Source organism: Delphinus delphis, chromosome 11 (assembly GCF_949987515.2).
Source record: "Delphinus delphis chromosome 11, mDelDel1.2, whole genome shotgun sequence".
NCBI lineage: Eukaryota > Metazoa > Chordata > Mammalia > Artiodactyla > Delphinidae > Delphinus > Delphinus delphis.
Genome location: NC_082693.1, coordinates 41,788,987 through 41,806,840, shown reverse-complemented (window position 1 = coordinate 41,806,840; position 17,854 = coordinate 41,788,987). Strand labels below are relative to the sequence as shown.

Here is a 17,854-nt window from a genome sequence, read left to right as displayed (position 1 = left end):
CATAACTAAGGTTCTCAGAGGCAGGCTGAGGACAGGGTGGGCCGGTGGCTCCTTGGCCACGTTCCCTGGTGCCTGAGGGGAGATGTTTGATAGGCCAGATAAAGGCCAGTTCTGATTGCTGGGAGCAGATGAAGGAGAACAGGGAGAGGGACACTCTGAAACCTGATAGAATGGGCTCCCTCCCTCAGCCCTCAGGAGATTTTTGGATGCAGACCCTGCATCAGACACATCAGGATTCCTGTCCATGGAAAACAACCACAGCCAGGATCTGAGAGCGTCCGCTTGAAGAATGTGGCCAACATGCCACCCAGCCTGAGGCCCAGCTGGAACTGGGTACCTGAGCAAGGCAGATAACTGATGGTGCTGGAGGCCTTTGAAGGTGCCTGCCCCAGCTGACTCAGCAGATGGGGCCCAATTTGGTACCATGGACCCAACGTTTGGGTGTTGGGATATACATGCTGCATCACTTTCTTCAGGGAGCAAACCTAAGACAACACCTACTTTCCTCCTTCCACTGCCATTGGGGCTGCCCCCAGCCATGGAGGAGCCGTAGCCCAGCTGCTCAGTTATCTGCAGGGACGTGGTGGGGGACACAGGCCGCGGGTATCCTCACGAGGGTGTAGGTCAAGGGGAGGGCACAATTCCCGAGTAGCCAGAGCTACTTTAGCTTGTGTTCCCAGCTGAGGTCGTTATGAGATAGACCTATCGGGCACACCCTGGTTCTCCTCCAGGACTAGACCTCTGTCCTAATTCTATCACAAAGGTGCTCTCTGTCCTCGCCAACCAGGAGGGCTGTGAGGCTTTGGGCAGATGGGCAGAGTCCATGCCATTTGAAGAAATCCCTCTGGGGACTGTCTGGGGAAAGGGTGGGGCTAGTGTCCACAGCCTCCCACTCAAGGAGCTGGAACACTGGGAAATGTCGGCGTCTGTCCATCAGGCCAACGTCCTCAGGAAGACGGTGATCATGGTGTCACCTTCTAGGGCAGACACATTTTTTACCAGCTGGCAGAGACTCTTTCCCTACGAACTGCCGTCTTCCCTTTCTTGGCCTCACCAGCATGAAGACCAGGAGCTGGCAGGTGATGGGGGGAGAACCCAAGGTGGACAAAGGCAGCAACGGGCAAAGTTAACTGGCCAGGAAGGGAGCCACTGAGCTGCTGAGAGACCAATCCTCTTAAAAAGACAGGACAGACCCTGGCAAGGTGGGGTGATCTTCACCAAGCAGCCTGTGCTCACTCCAAGAGGCCAGGTCCCAGGGTGGCTCGCTCTCATCAAATAAGAAGCAAAGACTGGGCCTGTTCCAGCCCGAGTTCTCCCTGCCCTCAGCCAGCGGGTGAGCTCCTGTGCCAGTCAGTCCGCACCGGGCACTGGCCCTGCTGAGTCCTGGGCAAGGGGATGTGGACAGGTTGGAGGGAAGGTCAGTACTGAGGAAGGTGGGCTTAGGGACCCAATCCATACTGAACTCCAAGCTGAGAGCAGTGGATGAAATGCATACAGATCCTGGGGCAGAAAAACAAACATCCAAGCAGAGGACTCCCAGCAGATGGTGAGTGTAGCCTATTCGCTGTTGTCCCATAGACCTAGTCCAGCTCCCGGTGGTACAAGTTGTGGGATGGATGAGTAAATGAGGTGACAGGTGAGCCTGGGCAGTGGGCAGATTTTGGAGGGGAGCTGTGAGGAACAGAATTCAGGGAGAAGGAGGGGCAGGCAGGGCTGGGTGGAGAAGGCAAGGAAGACATCTTGAAGTGGGCGGAGGGTAACCTGCATGTGGAGGATGCAGGGTGGATTTCCTTGGTCAAAGCGGAATCTGGATAGCATGGTGTGTTTATTTTCTGTTGCTACTGTAACAAATGACCAAAACCACAAATTTATTATCTCATAGTTCTAGAGATCAGAGTCTGAAATGAGTGTCGCTGGGCTAAAATCAGGGTGCCGGCGGGGCTACATGTCTTCTGGAGGTTCTAGAGGAGAATCTGTTTGCTTGCCTTTTCCACCTTCCAGAGGCCACCCACATTCCTTGGTTCACAGCCCCTCTCCTCCCTTCCTCAGAGTTGGCAATGGTAGTCAAGTTCTCACTTGACATCACTCTGACCTCCTCCCCCTCCTGTCTCCTTCCCCCACATTTAAGGGCCTTTGGGCTTACATTGGACCCACCTAGATAATCTAGGATAGTGTCCCAAATTTTTAGGTCAGCTGACTAACAGCCTTAATTCCTTCTGCACCTTAATTTCCCTTTTCCATGTAAAATACCATACTCACAGGTTCTGGGGATTAGGGCATGGACATCTTTGGGTGCCATGGTTCTGCCTACCATAGATGGTAGGAGGGATGGTGAGTAGGGGGACCCAGAGGAATGTGGAGGTGAGTTTAAGGCCAGTAAGAAGCTATTTTATGTTCTTGAGAAAAAGAGGACCGCGTTTCTCAGAGAGACTGGGGCTAACCTACATTCACGGGGTTATCATGAGATCATTTTCCAGTCTCAGAACAATGGAGCCACGTTCTGTCTGAGGGCTTGCAGACCATAACGTGTTACTGTTCTCTGCTGAGGACAGTGTGCCAACCTGCAGGGGGCCTTGGCTGGCGCCAGAGTGAGGGGGCCCAGCCCTCGGGGATGCCCAGGTCAGCTGGAGGTTGTCCAAGAGGCTGGATAGGTCATGACATTCTGGCTGTGAGACATGGAGAGCTGCTGAGTGTCTCTCCAGCTCTGAATGGTGAGACTGCCCCTTCCTGGGAGGCCTGGAGGGTGAGGAGACCAATGGGTGGGACAAGTCATTTGGGTAAACTCTGGAACCGGTTGGGACTCCTGGGATGCTGAGGAGGGAAGCGGGGCATGTGGGGGCAGGGGGAGGGTCAACGTGAAAGGAGCTTTTGTTCACTCCTTGGCTCATACACTGCCTGGGAAGTGATGGATCAGTGGAGAACACTCAGGCCTGTAGATCCAGACAGTTGGGAAGTTCCATCTTGCTGGGGCATTGTGGTGTTAATGGCTCTAATGGGGTCTCCAGAATTTTCTTACGGGTCGGGCTTAGAGTTTAGGAGCTGTGATCGAGTTAGAGAGAGGCAATTGTATGGCAACCTTGGTCTCAGATCTAGTTTGCCCGGGAGCACACTGTTTTCATTTAGGTGGTATGTTTTTTTAAAGAGGCTTTGGTGTATGGGCTGCTGATGGAGATCAGGAGTGTTCTGGGCTCCTCAAGGTCCCCTGGACACCACCACTCGTGTGCTGGTTAAGAACACGGGCTCTAGGACCAGCCAGACCTGGGCTCAACTCTCAGGTGTGACACTTATTAGCTGTGTGACCTTAGATAAGACACATTTCCTTTCTGAGGTTCAGAAAATGGGGATAATGATGCTTGATGGCCTATCGGTAACATGAGTAGCAAATACGACAATGTATGTTAAGTCTTAGCTCAATGTCAGGCACAGAGCAGGCCTCCAATGGTCATTCATTTCAAAGAGAGGCTAGAAGAAATCAGGCCTAGTGTCACCCAAAGAAATAAGGCCGCCTGTCTGAATGAAATGGGGTTCATTTCTTTTCTGAGTGGGGCAGCCTCACGCAAGGAGTTGGTGTAATACCTGTGAGGCCACTGGCTAGCTCGGCCCATCCCAAAGGATTGCAAATGGCAAATGAACATCAGGCTGGGTCACCCCATTTCATCCTTTCCTGTTCATGGCCTCTGCTCATTCAGAGCAAAGTTCTGTGGGGCCCGGTCTGGGAGTCTTGGCCACAGGGACCTTGGAGGATGGGAGAGACAAGACATAGAAGAAAAACTGAAGGTTGAACTAAGGCACCAGTCCACACATGAGGTTGTTAGACATGTCTGGACCTTTGGAAGAGACTACCCCAAAGGCACCTGAACCTTTGCTTTGTGTCTGGTGCTAGGGGAGTGGGCAGAGGAGCGGCAGTAGGCCAAGCTTCACTCCCAGGAACATTGTATAGAGGGACCCCAATTCACTGGAACCTTGCCCCAGGGTCCCAGCTGCTTCACCACAGGTTCCGACAGTTCAGAGAGGGGAAGGGTCTCCCCAGGGATCCTTTCCCCTATCTCCACTCAAGGCTAGAGCTTCTTCTCCCTAAGGGTTGCTGGAAGACGCCGAGAACACTGACTGCCGGGTGGCATCTAAGGCCCCCTGTGTTTGCTGCCCTCACAGGTTGGCTGGAGACCAGAGCTGCAGCTAAAGGCCTCCTCTTCAGGGTCAAGTCAGGGTCACGGGCCAACAACTTGAGTATCCACAATGGTGAAGACAAGTGCTCTTGGAGCCACACTTACCCGGATTCCTATCTAGGCTCTGTCACTGGCCATCTACTTAACCTCTCTGAGCCTCAGTTTTCTCATCTGTAAAATAGGGATAATGAATAATAGGCCCATCTCCCGGGCTTGTAAGGATTAAATGAATTGATACATCCAGAGCCATGCCTGGCACACAGTCAGTGCTCTATAAGTGTGGCTGTTGTTATTGCCTTTTATCATGCCACAGAACACATCCTGGGCACTGACCCAACCCATACATTGAGCTGTTTGGGGATCATGGAAAGTTCAGAGTTTCAGAGAGGTACCCCCATCTAGCAATTGTCAGACATGTCTCCCCCATTTGGAAGAGACTGTCTGAGAAAACATCTGGGTCTTTGCTTCATGTCTGTGGGACGTCAGGACAGAGAGAGAGGTAGAGAAACACAGAGACAGAGAGACAGAGACGGAGCCAGCACTCAGCTGGCTGCTCCTCTTAGCAGGAAAGCAGGGTATGGATGGATCCCTCTGGCTGGGGAGCTGAACAGCCATGGGAACCCAAGGATGGGTGAGTGGAATGGGGACCCCTTGGAACTGTTTCAGAGGATACGATTTGACTAGAGCCAGCAGAGAGCACTGCGGGGCTCTGAACCCTGGCAAACAGAGTGAGGTGTGAATTCTCGCTCAGCGGGAGTAGGAGGTGGGGAGAGGGGCAGGGCAGAAAGTGGTTTCCATCAACAACTCCTCTTCCCATCTTTGGTCAGCGTCACAGCCTCCGGGACCTAGAGGCCTGGCACAGGCGAGGGCCCTGGGGAAGGGCCCTGGTGCTGACTTTGGCTGAGGCTGGTCTCGCCCTGAGTCTGGTCTTGCCCGGGAAAGACCGGCTCAGCGTCAGAAGCTGTCAGGGCTCTGGATGGAGGTGAGGTGGGAAGCAGTAAATTTGCATCACCCATAAGTGGCCTCATACACGCAGGGCTCCTTCCACACTGGCCTGGGGAAGTGGTTCTCTGAAGGGGGCCGAGACACGCACCCTCGAGTGAGACACGTGTGGGCTCTTGCTAGGGTGCAGGCGAGGCAGCGCAGGGCAATGGCAGCGCGTGGGACGGGCCCTGGCTTTGTCCTGGCTCTGACAGCAGCTTGCTGGGGGATTTGGGGTTAGGTCTTCCCTCTCTGAACTCAGCTTCCTCCTCTGGGAATGGGTTCCTGGTGGACACCTGGGCATGGATGGGCAGGGGGAGAGTGAAGGTAGGAATCAGAGTCAGAAGATTCACATAAGCAAGTATGGCCAAGGCTTGCCTGGAATGGCTTGTGGGAGCTGAGTTTTCCTGAAACCAAGTCAGGCAGGATTCCCTAAGCCCGCCTTGGCATGACCACCCCCTGTCACCAGGAGAGTGGTGTGGGTAAATCATCCTGCTCCTGGCAGGACCCAGGCCTGTCCTCAGACCCTGCATCTCCCCCCGGGCCTGCCATGTTCATGGCTGTACCCCGACTGTGGCCCAGTGCGTGGCACCCCACAACTGCTCAAAACACACGTGCTGGAAGAAGAAGTGACCAGATGATTGGTACACGTGTTCCCGTGCTCTTTCTTTTCTCAGGTGCCTTTGATGCTGTGTCTCTCTTGGAAAAACTAACCTGGTTCCATGAGCCCTGGACAGTGCCTGGTGGTCCCCAGTGGATGAGGGATGAGGCCAGCGGTCTGTGTACCTGGGGGATGTGCAGGAGCTGAGAGCACGTGCAGAGGGTGCAGCTAGGCTGGGAAGGCGACCATTTGCTTCTGGGACTGTCCAAACTCCAGGTGTGTTTCAGAAACCAGCCCTGGGAGGGATAACATCTCCAGCCTCTGCACTGTCGTCTCTTTCTTTTCTTCCCTATTGTATCATCATTGTCTACACTGAATCATGTCCCAGTGATTGGACCTCACCACCGGGGAGATGGAAACAAGCCTCGGTCCCCGCACCTTGCCCTACCTCCTCAGGATGAGGAAGTGGTACACCAGACACATACTCCAGGAGGGCAGCTCCCATCTCTACCTTCATCTCCTCATCCCTGGATGAGAAGTCACTAGTATGCTGGGGGTAGAGAAAGTACAGGAAGGAAAGAAAAAAAAAAAAAAACATGGGGGAGGTTAGGGATGTAAAAATGTTTCCCGGCATGCCTCTGACCCTATAAGGATAGAAGCCTGGTATAAATGAATCATGTCCCTGCCTCTTCATTGTAGAGAAAGTCTGCGAATTCCTGGAGTACCAGCCATGCCCACACCCACGTGTAAGGAAAAAAGAAAAGGCCAAGAAAATGGTAAAGGCCCTTCTTTGCAATTTTAGATTCACAGATGTGGAGTTTGTAGGACAGGGCCTGGTATATGGTAAGTCCTATATGAGTGTTTATTAAAAGAAAAATAAAACCACCCTCCATGAGAAAGCAAAGCACAGAGGTTTTTGCTGTATGTCCCTTTTTTTAGTCCCTCTGACTAATTAAAGTGTTTGTTGATATCCAGTCCACAGTTTCAATCAACTGAGGGAGACTTTCAAAGACTTTGCTATGCCTTTGGCAAAATACCCTTCCGCTGAGGAAAGAACATTCCCCAGACTTGCAGGGACCTGTTGGAGGGAGGCTGAGAGCTCTGCTCTGTGGTTCTCGCACCACCAGTGCCAATCTCCAGCTCAGTCTGAGGGGTGGGGGCCAAGGCTGCCCCCCACAGCCCCCTACATGTTGGCCTCACCCTTCCAGTCAACCCCAGCCAGCTTGAAATTACCATTCCAGCCCCCACGGCCTCCTCCAATGAGCCCAGACCCCTTTCCTGCTGCGTCTCCCAGCCCCAGTGGAGGAAGCTGTGTTGAAAGCTGGGCTTTGTGTCTGGGATCCCAGTAATTCAAGGGCTAGATTAGGACCAAGACATGGCCTGGGGTGGGGGGTGGGCACGGGCTTTTGTACCTCTGCTGGGACCCACGATTTGTGTGAAGCCCTTGCACAAGAGAAGTCAACTCCAAAGGCCCCCTTGTCACCATGACCCAGATAATGGCAGCAGGGGACCCCTCCAAAGCCAAGACATAGTGGTTCCTTTACTTGTGGACATGTGCGTTTCTACCCAGGTCTCTTCTCAGATGTGAGAGTCCTAGAGAGGCAGGTGGTACTTGCATCGACAAGGCAGCCTCTGCCAGATGTGGCTACATGAAGGAAGAGTGGTGGATCCTGCTCTCCCATCCGCAAAGGGGCCCGACTCCTCTCTGCTCCTGCAGTTCTGAGAATCCAGCATCTGAGATCAAAGCTGGGACACAGAGTTCCCTCTGGCTTTGGGTGGAGGTAGGAGAATTCTTCCCTCAGTTCCTCCCTGAGGCTAGGGCTTTGTGAGGAGCTGCGAGGGCTGGCTCTGGGCTCCGTCCGCCATTCTGCTGGATCTGGCTCCGTAGCTAACCATCATCCAGTGAATAGGTGACTCATGCCCCAACTATTGCTCCCCACTGTCTGTGCTGAACAAGCATGGGGTAGAAGGTCCGCAAAGACAGGGACAGTGCAGCTTTCTTTCTCTCCTGGAGGGGGACGTGGCTCCTGGGGCTGAGGGCTGGGGGAGAGGAATGAAGGGAAGTCCAAGGGATGAAGAGTCATGAACTCTGTCCTCAGAGGGTGCCCAGGCTAAAGGGGACAAGAGATCTGCTCTCTGGACGGGAAGCCAGGGACAGCAGCAGGTGGACAGGACCCTGGGACTTGGCATGGGGCTGGGGAGGGCCTCCCACAAAGACCTAGGGAAGCGAGATGACCTTATTCTGTCAGTTCAAGTCGAAACTGTTTGCTGAGCGCCATCAGTGTGTGCGGCTGGGCTGAGGGTGCGGCAAGGCGAGCCAGGTGTACTCCCTAACCTGGGGGAGTCTACTGTCTGGGGAAACCTAGAGGGCATGTGCCAAACCATCTCCCGTTAAATATGTCCATTCCATCGTCTTCTATGAAAGGCACACATATAGCGCTGGGGGATCCGTGGAGGGAGCTCTAGGCTGGGATCACAGGATTTGCCTAATCCTTGTCCCACGGTCACCTGGACCAATCCTACTCCCTGCCTGGTCTGTGAGGTGCGTCCCTGTGGACAAATGCTGCCCGTGTTCTACATTCGCACACCTTATGAGGGAGGACAAGGCAGTTGCCCCTGTCCCCCTCTGACACGAAGACCAGCAGGGACAGCTGCTGCAGCTCCTTCAGTCCTGCACTTGACTCTTGCTGATGAGAAAAATGATGCCTGGAGAAGCTAATTAACGTGTCCTGCCAAGCCTTGGTAACTCTCTCTGTGAGAATGCCTGGCAGAAAAGCTCGGCAAGCTCTGTGTAATCTCTCTCTTCCCGCCACGGTGAAATTCCAGGCTGGGGTGGAACTCTCCCACTCTGTAGTGGTGCTGGGGCCTGGTTCCCCAGGGGAGCATCGCCACTATTTGTAGCCATCCGGGTCTGGCATTGTGGGAGGGGCTGCCCTGCCTGCTTGGGGGAGAGTTCCCACAGAGAGAGATGCTTTTCCCCGAGTGAGGAATCCAAACACTCCCAGCCACAGTGACTTGTCCCTGGCATCTGAATCTGAGCTTGGCACACTCCAGCCACTCTCAGGCTGGCCAGAACGCATTCCTGTTCCACCGAGTCCTGCTTCTTCCTGAGAGGAGGAGGAATGGGGAGAAGCAAATGTTCTGGTGTCTTAGGAGGGTGGGGCTTCCCAAGGGCAGTGGAGACTAGACCCAGGATGTGTGTGTGTTGGTGTGGGTGGGCAGCGGGGGGACATACCCTGACAGTGACCTTCCATTGGAGAAAGAGGACTCATGCTAGGAGTCCCCAGATCTGTTCTGTCAGGGGCTGAGAGTCTACCCATATGTCTCAGGGCCCCCAAGACACTCACGTCTGTTCTCTGAGAGGCAAGAAAGTGTTAAATTGACAAGCTCAGTAAAATGCATCTTTGAGTATCTCAGGAATCCTTCAGGGAGGGAGGCAACCAAACCTCACTGCCCAAGACCTGTAAGGCCAGCTCTGGCCATTGACCTGTCTGCCTGGATTTGCTCGTCCACTGCTTTCTCACCACAGCCTCTGATGAGCAATCACCTCTCGGCTGGTCTCCAGCGGCTCCGAGTCATTTTTCCACAGCCAGGGCTGCCTTGTGGCAAGCTGCAGGCCCCGACTAGGGATTCCTAAGCCACGGCTGGGTCCTCACTCCTTTACCCTTGAGGACGTACCTTCTTAGCCTCAAGGTTTCCTCACTCCTTTACCCTTGAGGACGTACCTCCTTAGCCTCAAGGTTTCAAACCCACCCTCACCCTACCCCTTCCTCCAGCCCCAGCCCTGGGGTGCCCCCCGGCCCTGCCCACAGCTCTTAATGGCCGAGGCACTGCCTGAGAGTCCTGCTTCTGTTCTGGGGATGAAGAGATGTGAGCCCGCTCAGGTCTGCAGCCAAAAAGACGGGGTGTGATCTAAGACAGACACTTATAAAACCCAACCAGACCACTTGTCCTCCGTCTGGTACCATATAGCCCATCCGGACAAGCTTTGAAGAGGGGTCTTCCTGGGAGGTGGGACATGGGGGCTTTCTAAGACAACTTTAGCAGATTGTTAGGCCAGCTCTCTGGTCGCCCAAACCTGCCCCTTCTAGTCTCTCTGGCAGGACGATCCATAGATTTAGAATTCCTTTTCCATTCTCCAGGCCCTGAAGGAGGGTTCGGGCTGAAGCTCAAGAAAGCCCAGCAATTCCCGTTGCTTGGAACAGGGTGGTTCACTGGTTTAACAGACCAGCCAACTCTCAACATGTTCCTAATGAGAATAGAAGCTCCTGTAGGTATGTGTTTGTGGTGGCCTTCAGCCTGTATCAACAGATACGATGACTCATTTCTTCCCTAGTGGAATCACTGAGGGCTTGCCGGGACACACCTGGGGTTCTGGGGAGCCGGCAGAGGAACTCCCCATGAAGAGAGACGTGACTGCCAGGCAGAGTCTCAGGACTTCGCAGGGAGGGCTATTGATTGCATGGGACACCTGGGTTTACTTAAACCCACAGGGTCCTGGCCAGGCCAAAGAGCAAGGGAAAAGTTCAATGCCACAGAAAAGGCTGAATTAGGAGGCATTGTGGAGGGATGGGTCTGCCCGTGCAGAGAACAAAGTGGGACAGACCTGGGGCTGGGGGTCTCCCACATACTCTGTTTCTGGAGCTTGGGGCTTGGGGAGTCTTTCTGGCCCGAACCTTGCAGGAGAGTCTGCCCAGTGGGCTCTGGGATAACTGCCTCCTCAAGGAAAGGAAATTTTGCAGTAGAGGACCGGAGTCAATTTTCCCCTCTGGCACAGAGCTGAGATATCAGGCCACACTTGGCTTTCCAAGGGCTGAAATCCCTGAAACAACCTCTCGTTAGGGGAGTAAGCAAAGCAGACCACTGGCAGTGGGGGACTCGCTCTGCCCCCCTAGCCTCCTGTTCATGGACAGTGTACACCATGCTGGGATGCTTGACATCCCTGGTCCTGGAAGGATCCTTCAGGACATTGGCCAAATGCCCCGTTGCTTCTTTGGGCTACTCACAGCCCTGGGCTCCCACAGTGAAGAGAGGTTTGCTGCCAAGACATCTGGGCTGCAAGGCAAGTTTATCCCTACCTGAGCAGAGCCTGCCAGGAAGAAAGTGTTTGCACCCCACACCGCTGTGCAGGTGTGCCGGTGAGCTCACAGCTGCCCTTCAGGCATGCCCAGCCCACTTAATCATTCACAGCTCAACAACTCTCTCGCCCAGCCCAGGTCTAGAGGATAAAAGGGTGGCTTGCCGCTCCTGGCTAACAGAGCCACCTTCTGCGTGCTCTCCTGCTCTGTTCTTTCTCTGCAGCACCTCCAGACCGCTAGTGCCCACTACTCTTGCTCCACTAGGAACAAGCCATCATGTCTCGCCAGTCGAGTGTGTCCTTCCGGAGCGGGGGCAACCGTAGCTTCAGCACCGCCTCTGCCATCACCCCGTCTGTCTCCCGCACCAGTTTCACCTCCGTGTCCCGGTCCGGGGGTGGGGGTGGAGGTGGCGGCTTTGGCAGGGTCAGCCTTGGGGGTGCTTACGGCACGGGCGGCTATGGCAGCCGGAGCCTCTACAACCTGGGGGGCTCCAAGAGGATCTCCATCAGCAGTAGCGGCGGTGGCTTCAGGAACCGAGGTTGTGCCACCGGTGCCGGAGGCGGCTATGGCTTTGGAGGTGGAGCTGGGGGTGGATTTGGTTTTGGCGGTGGAGCTGGTGGTGGCTTTGGGCTCAGTGGTGGAGCTGGCTTTGGTGGGGGATATGGGGGCTCTGGCTTCTCCGTCTGCCCCCCTGGAGGCATCCAAGAGGTCACCATCAACCAGAGTCTCCTGACTCCCCTCAACCTGCAAATCGACCCCAACATCCAGCGGGTCAGGACCGAGGAGCGGGAGCAGATCAAGACCCTCAACAACAGGTTCGCCTCCTTCATCGACAAGGTGAGCCATGATTTTTTGTGAAAAACCGCTATGAGTGTGGAATAAGTGCCAAAGAAAGTGGAAAGAGGGGCAATTTCCTGACTTTGTGCAAATATCTTCACAGTTTGCAGTTATGTTTTTCTCTTTGTTTCTGTGTCCTGGATTTGTGGCCTGCTTTCTTAATTAGACTGGCAGCTTGGAAGAGAAGGTCTTAATTCTTCCCCTTCAGAGATAAACACACAAGGGATCCTTGCTTACTGTTGGGCAGAGATATAGTCTGTGCTCCAGGTAACAGGGCTGATTGCACAGAAAGGTGGATGAATTCATTGGGCAGCAGCCCGAGTGCTTCTGCAGTCACCCCTACACCAGGCCACTCTCTGCCCAGCCGTGCCCAGTGCTATCTGTGTCCTGGAGAAGTGTCCTGTCTCCCCTAGAAGAGTGAGTTTAGATGCTTCACTCTGGACCTGCCCTCTGGGGCCCAGGTACAAGCACTGCCCATCATGGGAAGGTTTAGGGGGACAGAATGAGATGGGAGGAAAACTGGGAAATTGATCACTGAAACATGAAATCCAAGTTTGTCCATCTTCGAACTCCGTCCCCTCCAGGTGCGGTTCCTGGAGCAGCAGAACAAGGTCCTGGAAACCAAGTGGGCTCTGCTGCAGGAGCAGAGCACCAAGACCGTGAGGCAGAACCTGGAGCCTTTGTTCGAGCAGTACACCAACAATCTCAGGAGACAGCTGGATGGTATCCTGGGGGAGAGAGGCCGCCTGGACTCAGAGCTGAGAAACATGCAGGACTTGGTGGAAGACTTCAAGAACAAGTGAGTTGGGGTGGAATGGAGACAAGGGCGGGTCTTGGCACCAGATGTACTTTATAACCAGACTACTGCTTATGCCTTTCCCAAGGGGTGAAAACATATACCTTCCATGGACACCTAAAGTACTGGAAAAAATCCAGGTCGGTGTTTAGAAAGTTCTAGCTGCAAGCTCAGTCTCTCTGCAAGGCACTTAGCCTCCAGCCAGAGTAACAAACTCAGCACCCTTGGTACCACCTAGTGGAAAAAGCAGTCATGTAATCCTTACTTTATGGGGCTTTTCTCCCCCATACACTCCAAGTACACAGCATTGGCTTTTTGATGGATTCCCCCCAAAGCAGGAACTGATGACGTAACCTAGTTTGGTGGCTCAAAGTATTTCTTTAGTCCTTATGAACCAGCAGCTGGGTTGCTAATATTTTGGTTTTTTTCAAAGGCTATGAAAGCTGAAAAAAAAAAAGCATTAGAGAAATTGACTAGATGTGGAGTTGTAGAGAAACAGCATAGCTTTTCTACAGGAATGTTCTTGAAGCAACTGAATTATAGCAATAAAAGAATAGTTATCTGCTAGGCAATTATAGAGAAAACAGTACCCTAATGGGTAAGGACCTTGCCCAAAGACTCATGCTCCCACTGTCCCTCTCTCTCTGCCTATATGATGTGAGAAGCCCCTTTTGGCGGGAAAGCAGGCTCACAGTTGACTTTATGCAGTACAGACCCCAGCCCTCATCCTCTGATAAGCACTTCTTATCCTTTTTATCACCAGGTATGAAGATGAAATCAACAAGCGTACCACCGCCGAGAATGAGTTTGTGATGCTGAAGAAGGTATGTGGGTAGCAGAGAAACTGTTGCCTGTGGTTATGCTCACTTAAGGTATTGTTCATTTAAGTCAGGGCGGAAATGGGGTGCAGTGCCAACTATCCCTGTTTCTCTAGGATGTGGATGCCGCCTACATGAACAAGGTGGAACTAGAGGCCAAGGTCGAGGCACTGATGGACGAGATCAACTTCTTGAAGATGTTCTTTGAGGCAGTAAGAAATGCCCCCTATTTGGGACCCAGAGAGATGGTCACAGGGATTAGGGTCTCCAGGGTTAAGTGACTTTCAGTGGTTTGTAAGCTATGGGCACATTTTTGTCTTTCCTACTCCTTCAGTACTATTCACATTACTTAGTAAAGCCAATTCTTTTTTTTAAGTCAAATTTAAAGCAAAAGAACTCTTCATAATCATTTTGCAGAGTGAGATTTAGAATGAGTTATTAGAGCCCCAGGTATACCGTTCCCAGCCACCTGCCCTTTCTGGAGTATCATTCCGTCTTTGTTTACTCCCAGCATGACAGACCACACAACTAGATTCTTTTTTTTCCTTTCTTTCTTTTTTAACATCTTTATTGGAGTATAATTGCTTTACATTGTTGAGTTAGTTGCTGCTGTATAACAAAGTAAATCAGCTATACGTATACATATATCCCCATATCCCATCCCTCTTGTGGTCTCCCTCCCACCCTCCCTATCCCACCCCTCTAGGTGGTCACAAAGCACTGAGCTGATCTCCCTGTGCTATGCGGCTGCTTCCCACTAGTTGTCTATTTTACATTTGGTAGTGTATATATGTCCATGCCACTCTCTCACTTCGTCCCAGCTGACCCTTCCCCCTCCCCGTGTCCTCAAGTCCATTCTCTACGTCTGCATCTTTATTCCTGTCCTGCCCCTATGTTCTTCAGAACCATTTTTTTAAGATTCCGTACATATGTGTTAGCATATGGTATTTGTTTTTCTCTTTCTGACTTACTCCACTCTGTATGACAGTCTCTAAGTCCATCCACCTCACTACAAATAACTCAATTTTGTTTAAAATAAGTTATGACCTAAGAAGATTCAAGTCTGAGAGGTTACACGGTAGGGGTTTCTTGATGTTCAGAGTTGTTAAATTAAACAAAAATAGATTTAGTAGTGATTTGGATTATTTATTAACTGACCTAAGTTTTTTACGTAGGTGGTTATTCTTATTTTTCTCAAGTCGACATAGTACAATGAGTAGAAGATTAGAATGGACCTGTTATTAAATAACATGGACTCACATGACTAACTTGAAATCTCCCTGCAGGAGCTGTCCCAGATACAGACGCACATCTCAGACACGTCTGTGGTCCTGTCCATGGACAACAACCGCTGCCTGGACCTGGACAGCATCATCGCCGAGGTCAAGGCCCAGTACGAGGAAATTGCCAACCGCAGCCGCACAGAAGCCGAGTCCTGGTACCAGACCAAGGTGGGTGCTGTGGCGAATGTGCAAGTGTGTCCTAAGCGAGGGACGGACACGTGTCTAGGATTCCAGGCCATGACCAAATGCTAAGGATGTGGCTCCTGAGATTGGCTGAGGCCTACTGGGAGGAGTTATGGGAACAGTCATGCACGCATTTGCCACAAAAATTCAAGGACATTAAAGAGAATCTCACTGAGTTTCACACCAGTGTCTCTAGAAAAGCAAAGGCAAAAGCAAATTATTGAAGACCAGCCCCGGGCACCCAGTAACTACACCACTTGCCACCTCTTGGTAGCTCCCACCTGTGAACCTGGGAAAGTGTTTCCATCCTCATATAAATGGACTCTTTCCTCTTTTCTGGTGGCATCAGTACGAGGAGCTGCAGCTGACTGCGGGCCGGCATGGCGACGATCTCCGCAACACCAAGCAAGAGATCTCCGAGATGAACAGGATGATCCAGAGGATGAGATCCGATATTGACAACGTCAAGAAGCAGGTAGGGAAAGAAGGCAGAGAAGGAGCCTGAGCTTTGAAAGGGAGACCTATTTTGTCTTATTTTATGTTTTCTAAGTATACACACACATACACACACAGAGCTGGAGCAAGTACCAGCATTTCAATATTCCACCATCCACCATGAGACCAGGACAAATGTGCTGGTTTCTCTCTGGTCTCTCAGAAAGAGACACTTGAGGCCCAGCTCAGCCTCTAAAGTGTCCCTACTCTTCCTTCCTTCCTCTCTAGTGTTCCAACCTGCAGAACGCCGTCGCCGATGCAGAGCAGCGTGGGGAGCTGGCCCTCAAGGACGCCAGGAACAAGCTGTCCGGGCTGGAGGACGCCCTGCAGAAGGCCAAGCAGGACATGGCACGGCTACTGAAGGACTACCAGGAGCTCATGAACACCAAGCTGGCCCTGGACGTGGAGATCGCCACCTACAGGAAGCTGCTGGAGGGCGAGGAGTGCAGGTGCGTGACACGGCCGACATCACGAGCACACGATGGCCTCACATTTGATAAAATGGAGCTGCTTCTTCACTGCAGGGTGTCAAACACACACACAGGTGGCCACTCTCTTGTGCGTGATGCTTATCCATCATTAATCAATGATCCAATCCAATCCAATCTGACACCTGGGCATACAGCTGACCTACACAATGTGACCTCAACTCACTTTCTGACCCTATTCCCACCACCAGTATTCTTGAATGCTGCCTCTCCTTCAAACAACCAAGCAACCCAGCAAATGTCTTCTCCATTCTTCAAGTGCTTCTTCCTTCAGGAAGCCTTTCATGATTACTCCATCTGAGTTAAATTCACCTGCCTTTGGATTCTCAAACTACTTGGGTTTTCTTCAATCTTCTGACACTGCCCACCACCTACGTCCTGTCTGAAGTATTTCTGTCCGGGCCAAGTCTTCTCACAGAATGTAAGCTCCTACAAGGCAAAAACTGCTTCCTACATATTCACAGTTCCCACAGCCTCTTCCTCACGTTTTCCATATAATGGGTAGAGGACAGTGTGAATTATAAGCTTCCTTTGATAACCTGTTTCTAGATCAAGACCTCTTCCTTGGGAAGTCCCTCCAGAGAACTGTCTCTTTCTCTAATTTAAGCAGTTTTTCTGGCATGCGGTCTCCTTGCTCAGAAAACAAGTTCTAAACATGACTATGGGAGTTATCCATGCAGACTAATGCTGTCTTTGGGGGGAGTTTTTAACTCTTATTTCAATTTTTCCCCTTTTAGACTGAGTGAAGGAATTGGACCAGTCAACATCTGTAAGTAACTTTGAATAGACATTAGCAATGATGACAATATGGGGTACTTGACGCCAACTCAGAATCCTGCTATTTCTAGATGCCAGACACTCCCATCCCCAAAATGGTTATTTAATACACTTAGTGAGAAGCAGGTGGTGGAGGAGAAAGAACACAGTTTGAGACAGGAAGCAACGGGGCTCATTTCTTATCTCCTAAAGAGCAGGTCCTGTATCTCACCTGTCTTGGACCCTGTTCCCCTGCCTTGCCCTGACCCCCATCCCCTGATGACTTAGCACTGTCCCTTGCCTACTGTGTTCACCAGCTTTCTGTTAGGGATCTTCACTAAATGACTTAGCTCATCTGCTACTCTGTAAAAGGGGCCAAGTACAGTGCCGACACCAGCAGGATCAAATAAGTTAGATGCCTAGGCTCTAATCTGGCCGACTGGTCTCACCAGGTTCTCCCTCCTTTCTCCACAGCTTTTGTCACGAACACCGTCTCCTCTGCCTACGGCGGTGGCGGCAGCTTTGGCAGCGGCCTTGGCGGTGGTCTTGGCGGCGGCCTTGGCGGAGGCAGCAGCGGCTTCTACTCCAGCAGCAGTGGGGGCGCCGGCCTAGGCAGTGGGCTCGGTGCGGGGGGCTCCAGCTTCAGTGCGGGCAGTGGCCGAAGCCTGGGCTTTGGCAGTGGCGGGGGCAGCAGCTCCAATGTCAAGTTTGTCTCCACCACCTCCTCCTCCCGGAAGAGCTTCAAGAGCTAAGAGCCTGCAGCAGGTCACTATCTCCCAAGTGCAGAAGCCAGCCATGGCAACAGCCTCTTCTAGGTGGTGGTCCCAGCCAAGTTTTCTCTTTTTCTGGAGTCTAGTCGACCAAGTCTATCGCAGACCCACATTCTTTGGTTCATGAAAAGCCCAACCTCCAGTCTCTAGCCTTCTGTGTCCTGATTCTATGCTCTGCTTGCAGTTAGCCTTTGGATCTCTACAGCCTGGTCCTGGGTGACAGAAGAATCCAATGTTTTCCAGTATCAAAACCATCAAGACAGAGTCCCTACCCCAATTCCATCTGGCCTATCTCCAGAGTGTGTTCAATAAAATGCTTTTATAATATAAGCTGTTGGGAAGAATTGTTTTTTCAAGATCTACAGCCAACCTAGAGAACCCCTGCGGGTCCATCTGTCCAGGTGTGATTTGTTCCTTTGATGATTCACAGGGAGACAGAATGGCCTTGGAGGGAAAGTAGCCCTCGTGGGCGGTCTAGAGACTCCAGGAGGCATGAGAGGTGGATGCTAAATCCTCTAGAATGAAGGAGTCTCTAGAGGGCGTGAAGGGTAGGGTTCTTTGTTTCCCAGTTTGGACAGATTATAGAGCTGTTTGTTGGAGGG

General features: G+C 52.2%; 1 protein-coding gene across 1 annotated transcript; it reads left to right on the top strand.

The window, feature by feature from the left end:
- The first annotated feature begins 10,985 nt into the window (after positions 1 to 10,985).
- Positions 10,986 to 17,582, top strand: LOC132433705 (keratin, type II cytoskeletal 5). The gene is made up of 9 exons (XM_060024821.1): positions 10,986 to 11,663; positions 12,248 to 12,462; positions 13,223 to 13,283; positions 13,394 to 13,489; positions 14,564 to 14,728; positions 15,093 to 15,218; positions 15,467 to 15,687; positions 16,464 to 16,495; positions 16,957 to 17,582. The coding sequence occupies exons 1-9, from the start codon at positions 11,103 to 11,105 to the stop codon at positions 17,232 to 17,234; spliced, it is 1,755 nt and encodes a 584-aa protein (XP_059880804.1). The 5' UTR covers positions 10,986 to 11,102; the 3' UTR covers positions 17,235 to 17,582.
- The last annotated feature ends 272 nt before the right edge of the window (positions 17,583 to 17,854 follow it).